General features: G+C 32.3%; 2 protein-coding genes across 14 annotated transcripts; one reads left to right on the forward strand and one right to left on the reverse strand.

The window, feature by feature from the left end:
• The first annotated feature begins 6,219 nt into the window (after nt 1–6,219).
• LOC108489371 (calmodulin-binding transcription activator 5-like) lies at nt 6,220–13,121 on the forward strand. Of its 13 annotated transcripts, none has more exons than XM_053019704.1 (14): nt 6,223–6,681; nt 6,762–6,891; nt 7,191–7,329; nt 7,871–7,986; nt 8,479–8,567; nt 8,728–8,773; nt 8,894–9,011; nt 9,175–9,291; nt 9,367–9,425; nt 9,942–10,340; nt 10,452–11,149; nt 11,461–12,007; nt 12,355–12,663; nt 12,741–13,121. In XM_053019704.1, exons 2-14 carry the CDS (start codon nt 6,871–6,873, stop codon nt 12,801–12,803), a joined length of 2,721 nt encoding a protein of 906 aa, XP_052875664.1. In that variant the 5' UTR covers nt 6,223–6,681; nt 6,762–6,870; the 3' UTR covers nt 12,804–13,121. The 13 variants fall into 13 exon arrangements, with proteins under 13 accessions (XP_052875667.1, XP_052875668.1, XP_052875666.1 ...); XM_053019702.1 differs by having other exon boundaries at nt 6,781–6,891; XM_053019703.1 differs by having other exon boundaries at nt 6,223–6,671; nt 6,781–6,891.
• A 594-nt stretch (nt 13,122–13,715) lies between these two features.
• On the reverse strand, nt 13,716–15,614 carry LOC108489372 (GTP-binding protein SAR1A-like). Its single transcript, XM_017793888.2, has 3 exons — nt 15,275–15,614; nt 15,051–15,182; nt 13,716–14,204 (listed from the first exon to the last, which is right to left on the reverse strand). The coding sequence occupies exons 1-3, from the start codon at nt 15,401–15,403 to the stop codon at nt 13,884–13,886; spliced, it is 582 nt and encodes a 193-aa protein (XP_017649377.1). The 5' UTR covers nt 15,404–15,614; the 3' UTR covers nt 13,716–13,883.
• Nucleotides 15,615–21,502: the final 5,888 nt, after the last annotated feature.

The raw sequence follows: 21,502 nt of genomic DNA on the forward strand, positions 1-21,502 counted from the left end.
ATATGTTTCAGAATTAAAGAGAAATTTAATTTCGTTGAGTACTCTTGATTCAAAAGGGTATAGATACACAGCTGAAAGTGGGGTTTTGAATATTTCCAAATGTTCCATTACTATGATGAAAGGGCAAAGAAAGACTGCCAAGTTATATGTTTTGCAGGATTCTACTATTATTGGTGATGCAACTGTCGCTTCCTTTTCCTTTTCAGATAATGATATTACTAAACTTTGGCATATGCGTCTAGGGCATATGAGTGAGAATGGCATGAAAAAATTGACCAAAAGAGGAATTCTTGATGGGCAAGGAATTTGCAAACTGAATTTCTGTGAGCAATGTGTTTTTGGAAAGCAAAAAAGAGTTCGATTCACCAGAGGAATCCATAACACGAAGAGAATATTGGAGTATATTCATTCTGATCTGTGGGGGCCATCCAGAGTGCTTTCAAGAGGTGGAGCTAATTATATGCTAACCTTTATTAATGATTTTTCTAGAAAAGTTTGGGCGTTCTTCTTGAAGCAGAAAAGTGATGTGTTTTCCACATTTAAGTCTTGGAAAATTATGATTGAAAAATAGACTGGAAAATAAATAAAATACCTCCGTACAAACAATGGCTTAGAGTTCTGTTTTGATGAGTTTAATAGATTGTGCAAGTCAGAAGGGATCGTAAGACACTTAACAGTTCGCCATACTCCATAGCAAAATGGCGTTGTAGAACGAATGAACAGAACAATCATGGAGAAGGTTCGATGTATGTTTTCAAATGACAACTTATCAAAGTCGTTTTGGGCCGAAGCAACCTCTACTGCATGTTTTTTGATCAACCGATCCCCATCCTTTGCCATTGAGAAAAAGACTCCACAAGAGGTATGGTCTGGTAATCCTGCTAATTATTCTGATTTAAAGATCTTTGGGTGTCCTGCGTATACTCATGTTGATAATGGAAAATTGGAACCGAGATCCATTAAATGTGTTTTTCTTGGTTATAAAGCTGGTGTAAAAGGGTATAAGTTATGGTGTCTTGAAAATAAAAAAGTTGTAATTAGCAAAGATGTTGTTTTTGATGAAACTGCTATGCTACCTGACTTATCTCTTAAAGACTCTTCCAATAAAGAAAATCAAAAGCAGGTGGAGCATCAGATTAATACAGAGTCGACTCCTCAAGCCAGTACAAAAATTGAGAATAGAGTTGCTTATTCACCGCAATACTCTATCGCCAAAAACAGAACTAGAAGAGAAATTAAACCTCCAAAGAAGTATGCTGAGGCTGATCTAGTTACTTATACTTTAAATGTGGCTGAAGATATAGATGCGAATCAAGAACCATCTAATTATTCCGAGGTGATTAGTTGTGAAGACTCAGAAAAGTGGATGTTTGCTATTGAAGAGGAGATGGAATCACTCCACAAAAACAGAACATGGGATCTTGTAAAACTTCCTAAAGGTAAAAAGGTTGTCCGTTGTAAATGGTGTTTAAAAAGAAAGAACGGACTTCAAGAGTTGAAGAACCCAGATATAAAGCAAGGCTTGTTGCAAAGGGTTACAGTCAAATTCCAAGAGTGGACTTCACAGATGTGTTCTCCCCAGTTGTTGAGCATAGTTTGATTCGAGCTTTGCTTGGTATTGTGGTCATGTTTGACTTGGAGCTTGAGCAGTTAGATGTAAAAACTTCATTTTTGCATGGAGAATTTAAGAAGAATATTTACATGTAACAACCAGAGGGTTTTACAGTCTCAGAAAAAGAGGACTACGTTTGCTTGCTGAAAAAGTCCCTTTACGGTTTGAAACAGCCACCAAGACAGTGGTACAAGAGGTTTGATTCCTTTATGACTTCTCACGATTTCAAAAGAAGTAGTTTTGACAGTTGTGTTTACTTTAAGAAAAGCAGTGATAGTTCTTTTGTGTATCTACTTCTTTATGTTGATGACATGTTGATAGCAACAAAAGATAAATAAGAGATAAGAAAAGTCAAAACCCAACTAAGTGAAGAATTTGAGATGAAAGATTTAGGACCAGCAAAGAAGATACTTGGTGTGGAGATTCTCAGAGATAGAAAAGCAAGTAAATTATACCTAAGTTAGAAGTGGTACATTGAGAAAGTTCTTTGCAGGTTCAATATACAGAGTGCTAAGCCTGTTAGTACTCCTTTAGTAGCCCATTTCAGACTTTCATCGGCTTTGTCTCCACAATTAGATGATGAGATTGAGTACATGTCACATGTTCCATACTCTAGTACAATGGGATCTCTCATGTATGCTATGGTTTGTTCACATCCATATTTATCATATGCAGTTAGTGCAATTAACAGATATATGGCGAATCCCGGTAAAGAACATTGGAAAGCAGTTCAGTGGATTTTAAGATATTTACGAGGAACTACTGATGTTTGCTTATAGTTTGGAAGAACTAAAGATGGAGTAATTGGGTATGTTGATGCTGATTTTGCTGGAGACCTTGATAGAAGAAGACCTCTCACAGGTTATGTCTTTACAATCGGAGGTTGTGCAATTAGTTGGAAAGCTACTTTGCAAACTACAGTCGCTTTATCTACCACTGAAGCTAAGTACATGGCGATTACTGAGGCTTGTAAAGAAGCTATTTGGTTGAAGGGACTATTTATTGTACTCAATGAAGATCTTCAAATCAGCACAGTATTTTGTGACAGTCAGAGTGCCATCTTTCTTACAAAAGATCAAATGTTTCATGAGAGAAAAAACACATTGATGTTCGGTATCATTTTGTTCGTGATATTATTGCTCGTGGTGATATTGTTGTGAGCAAAATTAGTACTTATGAAAATCCTGCAGATATGATGACTAAGTCACTTCCTATAACCAAGTTTGAGCATTGCTTAGACTTGGTTGGTGTTCATTGTTGAAGTTAAACCCTTAAGGGGTTTTATGGAAGAGGTGGAGAACTTGTTCGTTGAGAGTTCGTGATGAAGAACTTGTTCATTGAGAATTTGTGTCAAGGTGGAGATTGTTAAAATTAAGTGACCCGAATCCTTATTAAATAAAATACAGTGGTAAAATAAAATAAAAGAAGAATCCATATATTTAATATTTATTAGAATAAGGTGTTTCAGTCTTACTAGAATATGGCTTTACAAGCCTATAAATAGATATAGTCTATTCCTCTTATAATTAATTCGAATTCGACATAGTGAATTTTCTTCTCCTCTACCTGTGGTTTTTTCTCGAAAGGGTTTTCACGTAAAAATCTGTATGTTCTTTATTTTATTTTTTTAAACACTTTATAATTTAAAAGTGAAAAATAGTAGGTAAGAAATAAATAGAGGAAGGTACGATTACATGATTTAATATGACATCTTTGGAGGCTCTTGTACTAAGAGTTGGATTGCATTTTGCTCTTTCTATTAAAAAATGGGCAAAATAGTCTTTATATGTTAGATCAAAGAGCAAATTGGACCTTCTGTTAAAAATTATATCAATTTTTACCATTAAAAACTAGTCTATATACGTTAGCATAAGGTAGACTTGGTTATTTCGTCAGTTTTGCCAGTTTTAACTGTATAAGTAGAAGAAATTTTTATCAGAAATGACTAATTTACTCTTTATTCTAATATAATATATAGAGACTAATTTTAAATAATAGAAACAAAATATAATTAAACTTATAGAAAATAAATCTCGCTAATACTTTTACCGATCTATCTCAAATTTATTTAAGCTTATACATCAAAATAGATTTCATTGATAACTCTCATCATATTTAGGTCCTTAAAATTTGTTTTGGTAAATATTATACATAAACTATGGACGTATTACACAAAATGATTCAATCATTACCTTTTTTTTTTTTTAATTTCTTAACCAATTGTATTATGATACAAGGCATTTTCAAGTAAATAAAAAATAAGTAAATTTAATATTATTTTTTTCATCTTCTTCTTCCTCACCATCTCCGGCCCAGTCATCCGTTCTATCTAGCAATCGGATGAGACAAGGCATGAGCTTTAGGTGAATTGATTTTGGATCTTTTAACTTGATGATGGGGTGGTTCTGATTGTACTTAGTATGTTTTTGCTGAGATAAAGGGTGTTTAGGGGTGGGACGTGAGTTTGTGGGGGTTTTATTAAACCATTTATGAGGGGTTTTCTGATTCTTGTCCTTGGATTCACAGGCTTAATTCCACAGTTTTAAGGGAAGTTGTAACGAGATGGATGGTGTCTGGACAGCCATGACATGCTTGTAATTGCTGATTATTGATAAAAATTTTATTTGAAAGAGATAAAAAAAAAAAGCAGCATGCAAAGCAATATTTGCAGTGGAAATGAGCTACTTGAGGGAGGAGGAAGAAGAAGGAGAAGAAAGAGAAAGAGAGAAAATGTTATAAATATAATATTAATTTGATAATTTAATTTAATTTTTATTTGTAATTTAATTTTTATTTAATAAAATGTCACATTGATTAAGATATATATATATATATATATATATATATTTTAAAAAGTAACGATTGTACCAAAATTAAAATTTAAATACCACTTTAAAAATGAAATATATTAAATGAGAAAACATTATAATTTAGAAATCAATTTTTATATAAGCAATAAATATATATTAATATATCAACCACCAGCTTAACTCAAAATTCAACTATATTTAATTAATGATTTAAAATTTGGGTTGTCATTTTCAAACGAAATATAAAATCATGAAATATAATATTAACATCAAGGATGATTAAGATAATTGTGTTCAATTTAATTAATATAGTTTCTTTTGTTAAATACTTTATATATGTATATATATTTATCAAATTTCATAAACGTAAGGTGTAGTTATGGTCTCAATCTCCGTGTTCTTCCCGACAATGAAGTTTAGTTCTCTACTTTTAATTTTAAGTAGGTTTAATGTTCACTTTTATCCTTAAATTATATTTGCCTTTTTTTTTCGTACCTAATTTTTTAGGATAAACTGTATTAATTGTCCCTAAACTTTATTTAAAATTACATTTTAGTTATTCAACTTTCAAAAGTTACATAATAGTCATTAATATTATTAAATTGTTATATTTTGTCACTTAGTTGTTAACTTTCATTAAACAAACAACGTTACACCTTAAGTCAAAGAGTTAAATAGCTAATTTAGTCCTTGAACTACAATTAAAAATCATTTTAATATTTTTAAAATTTTCTTAACAATATTATAAAAATTAAAATAAAAATCTTGAACTAAAAATTATTAGAAAATCCATAAAATAGTTAAAATCATATATTTTTAAATATAAAATATTTAAATATGTATAGATCTAAAAATTTTAAATTATCATTTCTTGTAATTTTTATTATATAAAAAACTTAAAATCTTCAAACTAAATTCCATTTGTTTTCCACTATTGATGAACAACTTGATGTTGTTTTACCCATAAATTGTTTTGCAAATTTTATTTTATTTTATTTCTCAAATCCTTAAAAGCCCTAGTAAAATAAATTTTAATGCAAGATTCAAATTTCACTATTAGATCGATTGTTGCTGTTCAAGTTTTCAAGAAACAAAATTTAGGCTTGCAACACTGCTTTTATTCTTAAGAATCATAAAATCTTTTATCATCAATAACCTATTTGCAAGATTTTCTTGATAATTATGAAAAGAAAAAAATTTAAAAAAGAAGAAGGCAAGAGAGAAGAGCAAAATGTTCTATTACACTATATGAGTTCTTTGGTAAGTTTCAATTTTTTGAAACTTTTTATTTTTCTTTTAATTTATAATATAAAGTACCCTATTTTTCTAAACCCATTATTTCTTTTATGTAACTTCAGTTACTAGATTGATTGGGTTTTTTTAATGACTTTTAGTTTTGAAATTTTGGAATTTTTAAATTTATAATGCAAAGTGCTCTTCTTCTTTTTCAAACCCACAATTTCTTCTCTCTAATTGCATGGTAAATAAAACATATATGAAAAGAGTGTACCAACAAAGCAAACGAAGAAACGAGTTAGATGGAAGTGAATAAGTATTTAATGTTTTCTATTTTTGAAAAAAAATTAGTTGCAAAATTCTTGATTTTTCTTTGTTGCAATTAATTTTTTTTATTTTAAATAATTTTATTTTTATTTTACAATTATTGTTAAAATTTTAAAAATATTAAAATGATTTTTAATTATAGCTTAAGGACCAAATTAGCTATTAGTCCTTTGAAGATGCAACGTTGCCTTTTTAAACGAGCGACAAAAATGTAACAAATTTATAATGTTAATGATTATTATGAATCTAAAATGAAAATTTAGGGATAATTGGTGTAGTTTCCTTTTTCTTTTTAACCTACTTTGAAATGTGCAATGAGTAATGAGTAATGAGTAATGAGAAATGAGCATAGGGATTGAGAGCAGAATTGGAACTAAAAAGTAACAGAAAAGAGAAAAGCATTTCAGGAATGGAAACCACTCGTTTATGAGTAGACCCAGCGTAGAAATCAAAGGCATAGGTTCCGACAGCAAATGCTTGACCAAACTGTAGACTGTTATCTCCTCCACACAAAATTTAAAAAACCCCTTTATTTCAGCAAATCACTTTTCGGAAAAGATAAAGGAGAGTCATCTCATAATTAATAAACTAATTTCGATTATTTATTTTAACACCAAAATTAATAATAATAATAATAAAACTTCCATTTTCCACGCTCCAAGAACACACCCTTCACTTTGCACAAGGTTTTGCTAGGTTTTAGGCTAAAGCTGTTTTCTATTTTCATATTTTATTATGATAACTTCGTTTTTATGCGTTTAATGTGATGAAATTAGCTTCTTTTTTACGGTGTAGAAAGTTAATTAAATCGAATATTCTTCTCTCGTAATCGGATTTTGGCGATGGACGGTAGTGGTTCGGGTCAACTCGCCGGCACTGAAATTCATGGATTTCATACATTGGAAGGTACCGTACACAGAATCTATCTTTTCTTTTATCTCATCTAATTCTGCTTTACTAATTTTCTCACTCTAGGAGTTTTGTAAAATATGTTAAACTTGACGTTTTAAATTTGTTTAATTACTTGTAAATTGCAAAGAATTCTGGCTTGTTAGCTTTTTGTAAGCAATTTTCTTACTTTTTGTTTCTAATTTGTTGAACAATAGAGGTTCTGTAAGAGTTATTTTGGCTCTTTGAGAGCTAGATAAGTAGTTTAAGCTTTGTATATGTCATAGTTATGTGACTCTCTCTTTTGCTAATTTTAGTTTCTATTGATAGATTTGGATGTTCGAACTATGATGGAAGAGGCAAAGTCAAGATGGTTACGTCCAAATGAAATTCATGCTATACTTTCCAACTACAAATACTTCCCCATCCTTGTGAAGCCAGTGAACTTGCCCCAAAGTAACTACTCATAATACTCCATTTTTCATTACCCCATTTTTCATGTTTTCTCGGATTTCCATGAAGCAATAATCTATTCCATGTTTAATCACGACAATTCTGATTGAATAAAACAAATTCCTGAGCTTTTACCATTTTTTCAGTTCTTCTAAGTTTATAATAAGAGTTTATAAACAACTGGCTGTTTGAGATAAAATTTGGGCCCCGATTGATTAATGCATTTGTTTTCCGTTCATGTTTTATTATTTGCCTTTTGGCTTTCTGTACATTTTTTCTATTTTGCAAAAAAAAAAAAAAAAAAAGGCACAAAGAAAGTATGAAAATTTAAAGGGCATCAATCAAATGAACACTTATTTGATTCAGTATTTCATTAGGATTGCCAAAGTTATCCATGCTGCAATAGAATGTCTAAGTGTCATTACTTATGACTCTAGGAAATTTTAACTTTGCTTTCAAATTAACTGTGCTTTCTATACTTACATGTAATGAATAAGAAGGAAGTCTACCTATAGAATCGATAACTGTATTCTTGATGTTGTAGGTGGTACTATAGTATTGTTTGACCGAAAGATGCTCAGAAACTTCAGAAAAGACGGTCATAATTGGAAAAAGAAAAAGGATGGGAAGACTGTTAAAGAAGCTCATGAACACTTAAAAGTGAGATTTTCTTGCTTTATAAAGTCTTATAAATTGCACCACCCTGTTATCTATACAGCTTATATAGCTAAGTGAATAAAGCACTTTTTCTTTTTTGGGTTGAAATCCTTGGTTTCTGAAGCTGTCCTATTTTTACATATATCACTTGTTTGTATTATATGTTTGTACATAAAAATTGTTAGATTCTACTGTTGTCTTACACTGCACGCAATACATTCAATGTTCTCTTTGTGCATTAAGATTATCTTATGTTTTAAATGTTCCTATCTCAAGTATTTGTGGTTTAGAAAGTAGTTTCACTTGTATAGAATCTTCTGGTTGCTGTATCTACGCGTTGGCTTGCTTCTTCCTTTCCTTTGTAAATTTAAATTTAAATTTAATCTCCTCTCCTTAAATACATGCATTTTATCTCCCATGCTTTTGAATGACCAACATGTAGTTATTTTGAGAAAGCATAGATCATTGATATTTTCATTGCATTTCACGTTTCAGGTTGGTAATGAAGAAAGGATTCATGTATATTATGCACACGGCCTAGATAATCCAACTTTTGTTCGCAGGTGTTACTGGCTGCTTGATAAGTATGTAATTTATATCTATTTGTTAACCTTCCTATCTAGTCCCCTCATTATTAGTTCTGAAATAAAAATCATGAAATTTTTTCACTTTATCTCATGTTTCAGTGTGTGTTAATGTTGACATCATTAGCCTAATCTTCTATTATGGTTTCTTTTGCTTCAGGACTCTGGAAAACATAGTTCTTGTTCACTATCGTGAAACAAAGGAGGTTGGTGTTGAAATACTTAAAAATGAAAACTTCGAGATACTGTCTCCAAAGATTATCAGTTCATTATTCTTTATGCCTTGTAATCAGATAGTGACCGACATTTTCCTATTTATGGTAAAGTTGCAGGGTTCTCCAGCCACACCTGTGAATTCAAATTCCTGTTTAACAACTGATCAGTCTACTCCTTTGCTTGTCACGGAGGACTTTGATTCTGGAGCTGCTAATGCATATTATGAAGGTCAGCGTCGAATTTTCTAGAAGTTAAATTATGTAAACAATAAAGGAGTTTCTTATTTGGCAAGCAAAAGATAACTCACGAATAGCATGTCTTTGTCATCATAGTTTTCTCTGCTTATCAATACACCATCTTCTCATTGATTACTGTTCTTGAAAGTGAACAGATCTCAGTGATAGCATTAAGGCAAATCATGAAATGACTCTTCATGAGATTAATACGCTTGAATGGGATGAGCTTCTGGTGACAAATGATAGTAATGACTCGGCTGTATCTAGTGGAGGTAACCGACTGGTTTATAGTTGTATTACCCCCATTTTAATTACTGAATTATTAACTTATTTTAATGTGATGGCAGACATGAACGCTTGCTTTGACCAATGGAACCAAAAAACAGTAAATGGCCTCTCAAATGATGTAAGAAAACCAGTTCATAGCTTTCAAGTTCTATAGTTTTTATCCCTCTATAAGAAGAGAGCGTTTTTGTTTATTTTTGTTTTACTTCTTTGTTTTAGCCTGCATGGCAACTAGCTGTGATTGTCTTTATAGGCAGAAGGAGCATATTGAATCTCATCCAAATAATTTTTCCTCATGCATACCCAAAAATAGCATGCTAGTTATGCAGAAACCTGTAAGTTACAGATCTATTGAATAATTTTCTAGATCTCTGTAGCATTTAATATATGTTACACGTCTCTATACATATATGTGGCATGTGTTATCTTACATAGATTTATGAGTTTTGCATGCGTGGAAGCATCTGCTTGAGGTGTCTTCATATTAATCTATTATTTATTTATGTTTATCGTTCATTTTAGTTTGACATGTAAGTTATCATTTCTGTTTATGGTGAAGATCACTTAAATATTCTCTTTTGCCTTATTTTGTATTACTCTCTTAATGATGACCACTCAAGTTGCTTCACTTTTGCAGGGTGGCCCTATCTCCGCATATAATTCATCACCGGACATTTCATTGCTTGACAATTTAGTTGATCCAGTTGCTCAGAGTAATAATGCTTACCTCAACACCCGAGGAGGTGTTTGTTATCAAACACCAGGTACCGAAGTAAATTCTACTATGCAGAGGGAAGACTCTAGTGCGATAGGGATGGGTAAACCATTGGACCTTTTGATCAATAATGGTTTAGAAAGTCAGGACAGTTTTGGAAAGTGGATAAACTGTACTGTGACTGAATCCCCATGTTCAATGGGTGATCCTGTGCTAGAATCTTCAAGTTCATCTGGTCAAGATTCCTTCACCTCCCCAGAGGAAATATTTAGCATAACTGAAGTATCACCTGCATGGGCCTATTCAACTGAGAAGACAAAGGTTCTCTCTCTCTCTCTGTTTTTGGGTTGATAGAAATCACTCATTTTAGTAGCATGCATGAATTTTGGTTGTGTTATGTGTTTTGACTTTTATTTATATATTAATTTGCAGATTTTAGTCACTGGAGTCTTTCATCAAGCTTATCAACATCTTGCTAAGTCCAATTTGTTTTGTGTATGCGGTGATGTATGCTACCCAGCGGAAGCTATTCAAGTTGGGGTTTATCGCTGTTTGCTATCACAACATGCCCCAGGATTAGTGAAGCTCTATATGAGTCTTGATGGACATAAACCCATCAGCCAAGTTCTCAATTTCGAGTATATTGCTCCTTTATTGCATGACCCAGTAGTTCCTCTAGAAGACAAGTCTAGGTGGGAGGAGTTCCGGTTGCAGATGAGGCTTGCTTACTTGCTCTTCTCCACTTCGAAGAGCCTTAACATTCTATCGGGTAAAGTGTCACCAAATTCCTTGAAGGAGGCAAAGAAGTTTGCTCAAAAGACTAGCAACATATCCAATAGCTGGACATATTTGATTCAGTCAATTGAAGAAAATAGAGCTTCATTTACACAGGCAAAAGATAGTTTATTTGAAATTGCTTTAAAAAACAGGCTGAAGGACTGGCTGTTGGAAAGAATAATTTACGGCAGTAAAACAACCGAATATGATGCTCAAGGTCAAGGAGTGATTCATTTGTGTGCTATTCTTGGTTATACATGGGCTATTTATCTATTTTCATGGTCTGGCCTTTCACTGGATTTTCGTGATAAACATGGATGGACAGCTCTTCATTGGGCAGCATATTACGGCCGGTACATGCTTTTTGCCATCGTAAATATTTACTTTTCACTATACTTAAATTTCCTAAATTCACTGCATGAATTTTGAAGCTTGCTGCATGTTTTGTAAACTGGAACCTCTTAAGCATTTTTTGTCCGAAGTGATGACAGTAATGTTGTCTATTGTGAATGCATTTTTCTTTGTTCCTTTTCTGTGAGTGTTATGAAACTTAAAGATGTTGAATATATTAACAGTCTTGTTTCCACGTGATCTTATTTCTCTCAGTAATTTGTTTCAAGCAGCTTTGGATTATTTATTTGATTTAAAAAACCTTACTTTGCAGGGAAAAAATGGTTGCTGTTCTTTTATCTGCAGGGGCAAAGCCGAACTTGGTGACGGACCCCACCACCCAAAACCCGAGCGGTTGCACTGCTGCTGATCTTGCGTCTTTGAATGGTTATGATGGGCTAGCTGCTTATCTTTCTGAAGAGGCTCTAGTGGCACAGTTCAACGATATGGCACTAGCTGGAAATGCCAGCGGGTCTCTTCAAACCAGTAGAATAGAGGCAACAAACCTCGTTAACCTTAACGAAGATGAACTGTATTTGAGGGAAACTTTAGCTGCTTATAGGACAGCCGCTGATGCAGCTGCGCGCATAAACACTGCATTCAGGGCACACTCTTTCAAAGTTCGAGCTAAAGCAGTTGAGTCTTACAATGCAGAGGACGAAGCAAGAAGTATAATTGCTGCTATGAAGATTCAACATGCCTTCCGCAACTACGAGGCTAAAAGAAAAATGGCTGCTGCTGCCCGCATCCAATATAGGTTCCGTACTTGGAAAATGCATAAAGATTTCCTAAATATGCGCCGCCAGGCTATCAAAATCCAAGTAAGTGCTCTCCCTTTTCTTACAGATTTCGTGTTTACTTGTGTTCTATGTATTATTTCAAAATCCCTTTATTTTTGTTGTTTACTGTGAACAAGCATGATTTCTCTTTAATTGGACCAATTAAACTAGGATTTACAAATTTCCTATTTTCTCATATTCACAAAGGTTCAGGAATTCATGCTTTAATAGCTTTTTCTTAAACAAATTTCTTATTTTATCTGGATTTCTGATTTTTTGACACAGTATTAACTTTTTATTTATCTGGTTTTTCTTTCCGAGGAAGTGAGGATTGCTTAGAATAGGAAAGATTCTTCGACATTTGACATTGCATGAAAATTTAAATACAGGCCGCTTTCCGGGGCTTCCAAGCAAGGAGGCAGTACCGTAAGATTGTATGGTCGGTTGGTGTGCTTGAAAAAGCAATTTTGCGATGGCGATTAAGGAGAAAAGGTTTTCGTGGACTACAAATAACCACAGACGAAGCAGTTGAAGAGCAAAGGCAGGAAACTTACATAGAAGAGGCCTACTACATAAGCAGCCGAAAACAAGCTGAAGAACGTGTTGAGAAAGCTGTTATACGAGTTCAATCTATGTTCCGTTCAAAGAAAGCACAGCAAGAATACCGGAGAATGAAGTTAGCTCATGATTTAGCAACGGTATGTGAAGTTGTCTTAAAGAAATTTCTATTTTGTACATCAGTTTACCAACACAAATCCTTTTTATTTTTTTGCAGTTGGAATATGAAAGCCTTATCGGCCCTCTTTCGGATATGATGCCCAAAGACCATAGAAATTAAAGGATCGGAGAAAAGTAGTATAACAACATGGTAGTTCCATATGTAAGTATATTAGAACATTAGAAACATAAGATCTATCTTCCTCTTTGATATGTTACCGTAAAACCGGAGTATATATGTTGTATGTATCTAGTTTGTTACAAATGTATCTTACTCTAGAATTAGGTTAACATCTGGTAAAAAGCTTGTGAGGTAAACCTATATGTATATATAGGTGTATGACTAATTGTGCATGAATCACGTTGTGTGTAAGTTGATACCGAATTAGATGATAATTGGTATCGATGTATTTAGTTCTTTTTGTTTGATGATCACAAATAGAGTTGTTACACATGTTAATAGCAAATCTCAATCTTCGATCTAAAATTTAGTTTGAAGGTTGAAGGTATGATATTTAGCGTTTGTATCTTTTTAATATCGTCTATCGACATAGGCAATCGACAAATTCTCACTTCTGTTTATGGATGAAAGATAGAATTGACTAATTCATAGCTTTGTAAGCTTGAATCTCATAATATTTTTGCTAGCTTTCCAAACCTTGTTTTAATTCACACAATGAAAAGAAGCAAAAGGTTTGGAAAATAATGTGTCGGATAAAGAAAGTTGACATAGAGAGCTCCAGCCATAAGATGTTTGAGGTTTGGAAATTTGAGAAGAAATTGTGTGAGCTTCACTTTGAATTGCTCAAACATGTCAAATTATCTCTAAAAATGAATTATTCCTACTTGAGTTAAATTTTGGACTATAAATACTAAAATATTTAAATGACATTTTCATAGATTATTTTCATTGATATTATTAGAAACAAGAACTAAATATCAAATATAGTGAGATGGAACTGGACAATTATAAATGTATCTAATATCCATGAAAATAGCAGTATTCATACCCTCCCTAATCAAACCTGAATAATTTCCATGTTTAAGCTTATAATATTAAAAGAAGTAATGTGTCTATCAAAAAAGTAATATGCAGTTTCATATATATCCGAAAAAAGAGCTTAACAGTAGGCCTAACAAAGCAAAAACAAAGGCAGGAATACAGCGGCACAGCAATAAAAAAGGTTTAGGAAGATATTATCTACTTAATATATTGAGAGACCCATTTGAAGCCATCACCATATCCCATTTTGCGAACAATGCTGCACATAAATACCTCAAGGGGTCGAACGGAGGAGTTTGTAAGATTGACCTTGCCCTTCCCAGTCGTGAAATTGGTCAGCCCAAGATGATAACGAAGCTCATCTTCTGAAGCTGCGTACGGAATGTCAATCTTATTGCCTAGAATTAGAAAAGGAACATTGGCCAATGCTTCATCTGAAAGCAGCGCATCTAATTCCCTCTTCGACTCTGCAAATCTTTCCTTGTCGTATGCATCCACCAAATATACCACTGCATCAACCTGCTCACAACATTAATTACACTTTTGCGCCTATACACATAAATCCATACATACAAACAATTACATTCTAAAGGGGAGAGAGGAAGGGGTTACATAGGGACTGAAAATCCTACACTGCATGCCAACACTTGGAAACCAGAAGCTTGTTGGGTTTTTATGTTTTCACATATAATCCATTGTTGATATCAATGAAAAATCCATTGATGTATGGAAAAGCTACAAATAGGACACTTCCTATGAATTAAAAGAGAATGGTGCTTTCAATGATATACTATATTGCTCGGCCTCTTATTTTATTTTATTTTTTCCTGAAGTAACACTGGGAGATAGGATATGACCTCCAAGTATCCTCCAAATACATGAAAAAGAAACTTAGAAACGACTAAACATTCCCGTATCCAACACTCACACGTTAATCCGAGTGACCATGGATGCAATATACATTGTTAATATTTGCCAATCATGATTCAGATAAACACTATGAAACTTTATTTGGGATTATAAAGGCAGAATTAGCCAACCAAATTAGATTACTTGGAAAATGACTCAAGCAGATAAAAATATACATAAAAAAAAAAACCCACATGAAACAGAGAAATTTATGAAGATTTAGGGATCATAAATGAGCAAAAACTGGAAAAATAAATGGAAGCAAATCCAAATCCAAAGCTAAATTTAAATCTAAATCTATTATTGATAAGCATTGAAGCCAGACCACTGTTCTTTGCCAGTTAAATAGAATCAACAGATGAAATCTATTGTTTGATAAAGATTCAACCCCATAATTATATATAAATGATGAAGATCTGACAAAATCAAATACCATTATAATAAAAAGAATATTACCTTAGCATAGTAATCCTTCCAGACACGGCGAGCGATTTGGTGACCACCCAAATCAAAAGCTTTGAACTTGATTTTGCCTATACTCAATTCCTCAGATGTTGGGTGCTGGGTTGGTTGATGTTGAACTAATCTCTGCAAATTACAGTTACCCAAAATCATCAATGTTTCAACAACCCACAAAATACAAAAAAAGGGGGAAATTTTTGAAGAAAATTGTGTTTTACCTCATCTTTCAACATGTGAAGAAGAGTGGTCTTGCCAGCATTGTCAAGTCCTAAAAACAAAATCTTGGCTTCTTTTTGCCACAAACCCAAAGATGCAAGAACCCCATAAAACCAATCAAATAAAAACATGGCTTGGTTTTGTTTTCTTTTTCTCCCTTGATTGCAATGATAGATCCAAAGCTTGGATCTTTGAAAGGGGGAAAAGAAGAAATAAATGTGTATATATAAGCTTGCAAGGAATTAAGAGGGGTTGAATTGAAACGAATGTGAAAACATAATGTTATATTTATACAAATATTTTTATTTTTCCACCTAATGAATGGGTTACATTTACATTATTGCATTACACAGCTCAATCTCTTGACTAATTTATTGCACCTCTGTTGTTGGTCATGTTACTGTCAAATTTCTCTCTTTTTTAATTGATTTTATAAACATTAATTGATGTCTAGACTCTAGTATATGCCCAAAAAAGACAATATTTTTTGAGGAAATAATTAAAATAATTTGTGTTTAATATTTTTAATTTTTTGTACCAAAAATATTTTAAATATTTTATGTGTTTTACACGCTCCTGGTGGACTCTATATCTGTAGTTTTAATTTTCAAAATATAATAAAAATTAAATATTCTTTGAAAATATAAATAATAGCTGCTAACATGGATTTTTTTATTAATTTTCAGTTCCATTATTAAATAAGTTACCCTAATCTCAATTACTCATGGAACTGATTACTCACAAAAGGTTTATAATTGTACAAGTATGATGCCCGCACGATAAATAACTTGTAAAATTTATTTGATAGAATTTATATTTTAGATTTTAAAAAATTATATAAAATTTAGAGTCAGTGATAGTTTTAAAAATATAGTGGATTCTGATAAATATTAAAATTATTCATAAATTTTGATATAATTTATAATGTTATATATCAATTTTAAGTTCATGCATTTGTATTTTGAATAACTTATTATCTATGTAGCATAATTTTCTGTTAAAGGGATGATAATTAATGTCTAAAAACACAAGGATTTGTGTTTGCCCCAAAGTTTTCTAAAGTTTTTAGCTTCTTTTGTTTTATTTCATAAATTAATACAAAATGGTATCTAAATATTGATTTGGTAAAATAATATTTGGTAACATTTTAGTTTAGGTTGTGTTTCTCCTATTAGAAAATAGATTGAGTTTATGAAAAAATTAATATTTTCTGGTGTTTGGATGATTCGTATAAAATATTTTTATTATTTGACAAATTTTATAGAAATTATTTTCTAAAAGTTAATTTTTCAATGAAACAAACTCAACATAAAATATATTATATATATATATATATATATATATAGTAGCATTTCCTTTTGAAAATAAAAAGTTTATTTTATAACAATTAATATCATATATAAACTTAACAATTAAATTGCTTAATTAAAATTTACTTTAAATTACAATATTTGTTAAAGCATGATTTAAACAAATACTCATATTTATATTAAAAAATTCATATTTTACTATAAAATATTTATTTAAATATTTATAAATTGTAATATATATTTATTATTAAAATATTAATATAAATATTTTCAATAATATATCAAGAAAATGATTTAAAATATAATAATATTATTGTTAAATTTATTATTAGAATAAAATTATAAAATTAAATAATTTATTAAAATAACAAATCATAGTAATAGTTTATTATATTATTAAATATAAATAATTAAATATGTATGCTTAATAATATTATACATTATAATATTTGATTATTAATATTTTAAAAATTAAAGTTAAAAATTTATTATAAATATAATAATATTAGGTTTGGTTCAAGTTAATTTTATATTAAAGTAAAAGTATTCATAAAACATTTATTTTTGAAAAATAATTTACGTTTTTCTAAAGGGTAAGTCAATTTATAAAAAAAATGAGTTTATTTTCTATTGCCTTATAAGTCATTTTTTGTTGACCAAATTGTTTTCTATGAAGCAAACACACGAAAACGCAAAAAACATTTTTAGTAAGTCATTTTTGTGAAACATACACACCCTTAATTTGGTAAACTAATACAAAACAATGTCTAAATATTAATTTGGTAAGAAAATAATGTTAAATAATTACAGTATCTAAATAAAAATTATATTAAATATTTATTTGATTAAAATAAACTTAAATAATTACAATATTTAATGGAAATTGAGCATTTAACTTTTATTTTTAAAATGTTAATTTAGGTTATCAAGACTAGCTCGAATTTAAAAACACTTTGTTCAAAATAGGCCTAACCCGTAATTTTGAAAATGTCTACTTTATATAATTATCTTGACCCCTTATAAATATTTCTGGCTTCACTCCTAGTTAAGTCATGTGTAAATTGTTGACTTCATTTTATTAGGTTAAAGAATAAACAAATAAATTTAAATTACATTTTATTAGGTTAAAAATAAACAAACAAATTTAAATTATTTCCATCTAGATTAAAAAATAAACATACTTGGGAAAATAAATTTTTATTTCTTAGCTTTCTTATTTCCCCAAGAAATCTATTTTTTTAATCTAGGTGAAAATAATTTAAATTTATCTGTTTTTTCTTAACCTAATAAAATGTCAAGTCAACAATTTACACACACTTAACAAATAGATAATTAATGGAATGTGAAAATTGAACCAAAATTAAATCTTGATGTATACAAATGCACCAAATTAAAGTTGATGTTTAACATTACAAACTGTATAACAGTTTTTGTATAATTTTTATTTTTATCTCAAATGACATCTATTTAAAGATTCCCTTTAGTGGGATCAAGTGGGATCCCTTTAAATCAAAGATTGAAATAAAAGGGGAGAAAAAGAAACACCAATCCACCATTGATGTTGCCACATTGGATTTCCATAAAGAAATGTGTTATTATCTTTCCACCAATTCAACCGGTTCCATCAACAAAAAAGGGATTTTTCATTTAAAGTTTCAGTTGAAAGAAATAATAATCTCTATTGCAGGACAGTATTCTGAATAATTTTGAACTAAACATAAACCCATTGGAACTAGAGACCAAATTTCTCTATATTAAAGGAAGAAAAGTACCAACTTTAGGAGTGGCCATTTTGGAATTCTTAATAACTAAAGTTAAGCGAGATTTTAGTGCAAAGTATTGAGGATAATATTGAAATTTTTGTCAAACATCTTAAAAAGTAAGTACCCAAGGGTTATTTTGTAACACTCCTTACCCGCATTCGATGTCGGAACAGGGTACGAGGCATTACCGGACTAAAATACAAGCATTCATACAAAACCGAAACAATAATTTCCACTCAAATTTAAAACTTTTCCAAAAACATATATATTGTCCCTATTATGAGCCTTTGAGGCTCGAAACATACATTGGAAATGGTTCAGAACTAAACTGAGAATTTTGAAAACTTTTTAGAAAACTTGGAAAAAATTTCATGTAAAAGGGGTCACACGCCCGTGTGACATGGTGTAACACCCCTAACTCGTATCCGTTTCCGGAATGGGGTTACGAAGTATTACTGAAAAAATACAGCTTTAGTACATTCACATAATCACATAGGTCATATTCGCAAATATAATAAATATAACTTCTTATTAATCAAATATTAAATATAAATCATACTGCCTATACAAATCATATCACAAGTTCAACTGAACCCATATCAAACATATATCATATTTAATTTTCAATAGCCATGTTCCAAAGTCATACCACAATTACTTTAATACTACATCACTCAAATCATGAGTAACACCCCAAATCCAGCCTAGAAATCTAGGCCGATTCGGAATGCTACATTGACCACCGAAGTGATTGTGAGAAAATATTTATATAAACATCCTTTACTCGATTTTTGAGAAACATAAATATCACATGTTCAAAATCCAAATAATAAAATGATTAAAACATAAAACAACATTCTACCACAGTGTTAGTAAAAATCTTACTTTCAAAACTGAATAACAAATAGAAACCAGAAACCATAACTAATAATTTACTAGTCTCAAACTGCTTGAGTCCTTCGCATACCGAGTCCAGCATCCAAAATCCCAAAATGTACCTGAAAGGGGAAAGAAAAGAGGGGGTAAGCTATACAAGCTTAGTATGAATCAAACTAACTAACTACCGAAATAGAAACAAACACAGTAAACCTGAAAATAGTTCAGCAGCGGAACATACTAACAGAGCGACTTAACAAAACAGACTATATGTAACTTTACAGTCATACAGCTCTGTTAAACACAATACTTAAAATTCTCAGAAGTCACAAACTGTGCTTAAGCCCTTTCCCAGAATCCGAGTCGATTGGGCCTTAGCCCATTACACAAAATTCCTTTAGCCACGAGTGCCTTCCAGTCAAATATTGCAGTCAGATTTCCCAGAAAATCAGACAGAAATGTTTCAATCAAATAGATATATTAGTCACAAAATCAAACAGATGCATATGAGTACGAATGAGTTATAAAATAACCTACCCATCCAACCAACACACCATCTCCGTCCCCCATCAAACCTCAATAGAGCTTTAAGCTCATCCAACCAATCACTCCAAATACGACCTCGAAAAGCCTATCCAACCTTATATCCCCTATACATTGTCCACGACCCTCAGGGAATTGGGACTATCAAAAGTCTGTCTGAGGCGCGCGGAAGACCATGATACAGACATCTGATATAAGCGCCAGATCGAGATCGTTACGCAGAAAGCTAGCATATCTTGATCTTGTGCTATGCGGTGAACCACGGTACAGATGTGCAAAATAAATTGCCAGATCAGATACTAGTACGTAGCGTAGCTAACGTACATGCGGTACAGTGTAAGACAATAAACCGCTATACCGTTAATAGAAATATCCACGACCTTCAGGGTATTGGGACCGCCTATGACCCTTTAGGTATTATCAAGGCATTCAGAATGCAGATCAACTACCAGATCGTAAATCTCCCTTCTCTTCAACATCCCACCCAAAAAAAAAAGGTTTTTGCAGATAAGTGTATGCGATGGCATGAATGCCGATGCATCAATCCATAACACAATCTTAGACAGACATTCAGAAACATTCACTTGCAATCAGTCAATTAATTACAGAAACATGCACACTTGTGCACTCAGATTCGATACTTAACCTGTCATACTTCAATCAAAAACCATACATAAATCGAGGTGAGAACAGAGTCATAATCACCCTCAGAAATCTTAGTCGAAAGGTTGGAACAAACAAAGATCACGAATACACTTAAATCAACCTAAAATCAAACTTGGCGAGATAGGACCACATGTCCGTGTGCTTCGACCGTATGGAGCAATCCGGGCCGTGTGGGGAGCCATACGCCTGTGTAAGGAGTAACACACAGCCGTGTGGCAGAGGCACACACCCATGTGGTGCAAAGGCACGGCTGTGTATCAGGCCGTGTAAGACACTGTCCAATTTCGTTAAATTCAAGTGCAGAGTAAACACGGCTGTGTGAAGGTGTCACATGCCCGTGTGGCAATCAGACACGGCCGTGTGTCCCACAAACCACTCCCATGTGGAATCCCTAGGCCCCAAATTGGCTACACGACCGTGTGTCCCGAAACACACGCTCGTGTGAGAATCCTAAAAATTCCCAAATCAGTCACACGGCCGTATGGCCAGGCAGTGTGACTCCAAATCTCAAATCCCTAATTCCCAAATTCACACCCCGTGTGCCCTAAGGGACACGCCCGTGTGGTTTCCGACAAAAATTCCCAAATTAGCCACATGCCCGTGTGGCCAAGCAGTGTGGCACCCATAACTAGCCTGAAACATTAATCCCCAAATCCACACGGCCATGTACCTCGGCACAAGCCCATGTGGCCGTCGGGGCAGTCAGGAAACCACCCCAAAATAGCCCCGAAACCACCGCTTAAGCCACCGAAAAGATCCCTAAGCCTTTCCCGATCAACAGTACATCAGAAAGTGGCGATTTCTCACCACTTCCATCGACTAACATCCCAAAACAACTGTTTAACATACCGACAAGAAAAACTGAAACAATTACATAAAACAAAAGGGAAAGTAGTCATAGTTCGAATCCCACACCTGTTTGACGGTAAAAATGACACGACAGATGAGCAAAAAATCTAAGCACTTCGACCCCACAACACTACCGATCCAAAAACATAGAGAAGAAAACAAGAGCCAATACCAAAAAAAAAAGAATAGAAACTAACGTACAAAGTACAAGAAAATCAAAGAG

The sequence above is a fragment of the Gossypium arboreum genome, chromosome 10 (genome assembly GCF_025698485.1).
Source record: "Gossypium arboreum isolate Shixiya-1 chromosome 10, ASM2569848v2, whole genome shotgun sequence".
Taxonomy (NCBI): Eukaryota; Viridiplantae; Streptophyta; class Magnoliopsida; order Malvales; family Malvaceae; genus Gossypium; species Gossypium arboreum.

Bases quoted from the DNA above. Each gene is read 5' to 3' on its own strand.
- LOC108489371 (XM_053019698.1), top strand. From the start codon at position 6,828: ATGGACGGTAGTGGTTCGGGTCAACTCGCCGGCACTGAAATTCATGGA. The intron at 11,150-11,460 runs GTACATGCTTTT...CTTACTTTGCAG, and splicing joins TGGGCAGCATATTACGGCCG to GGAAAAAATGGTTGCTGTTC. The intron at 12,008-12,354 runs GTAAGTGCTCTC...ATTTAAATACAG, and splicing joins GCCAGGCTATCAAAATCCAA to GCCGCTTTCCGGGGCTTCCA.
- LOC108489372 (XM_017793888.2), bottom strand. From the start codon at position 15,403: ATGTTTTTATTTGATTGGTTTTATGGGGTTCTTGCATCTTTGGGTTTG. The intron at 15,183-15,274 runs GTAAAACACAAT...TGTAATTTGCAG, and splicing joins TTCACATGTTGAAAGATGAG to AGATTAGTTCAACATCAACC. The intron at 14,205-15,050 runs GTAATATTCTTT...TGTTGTGAGCAG, and splicing joins GGAAGGATTACTATGCTAAG to GTTGATGCAGTGGTATATTT.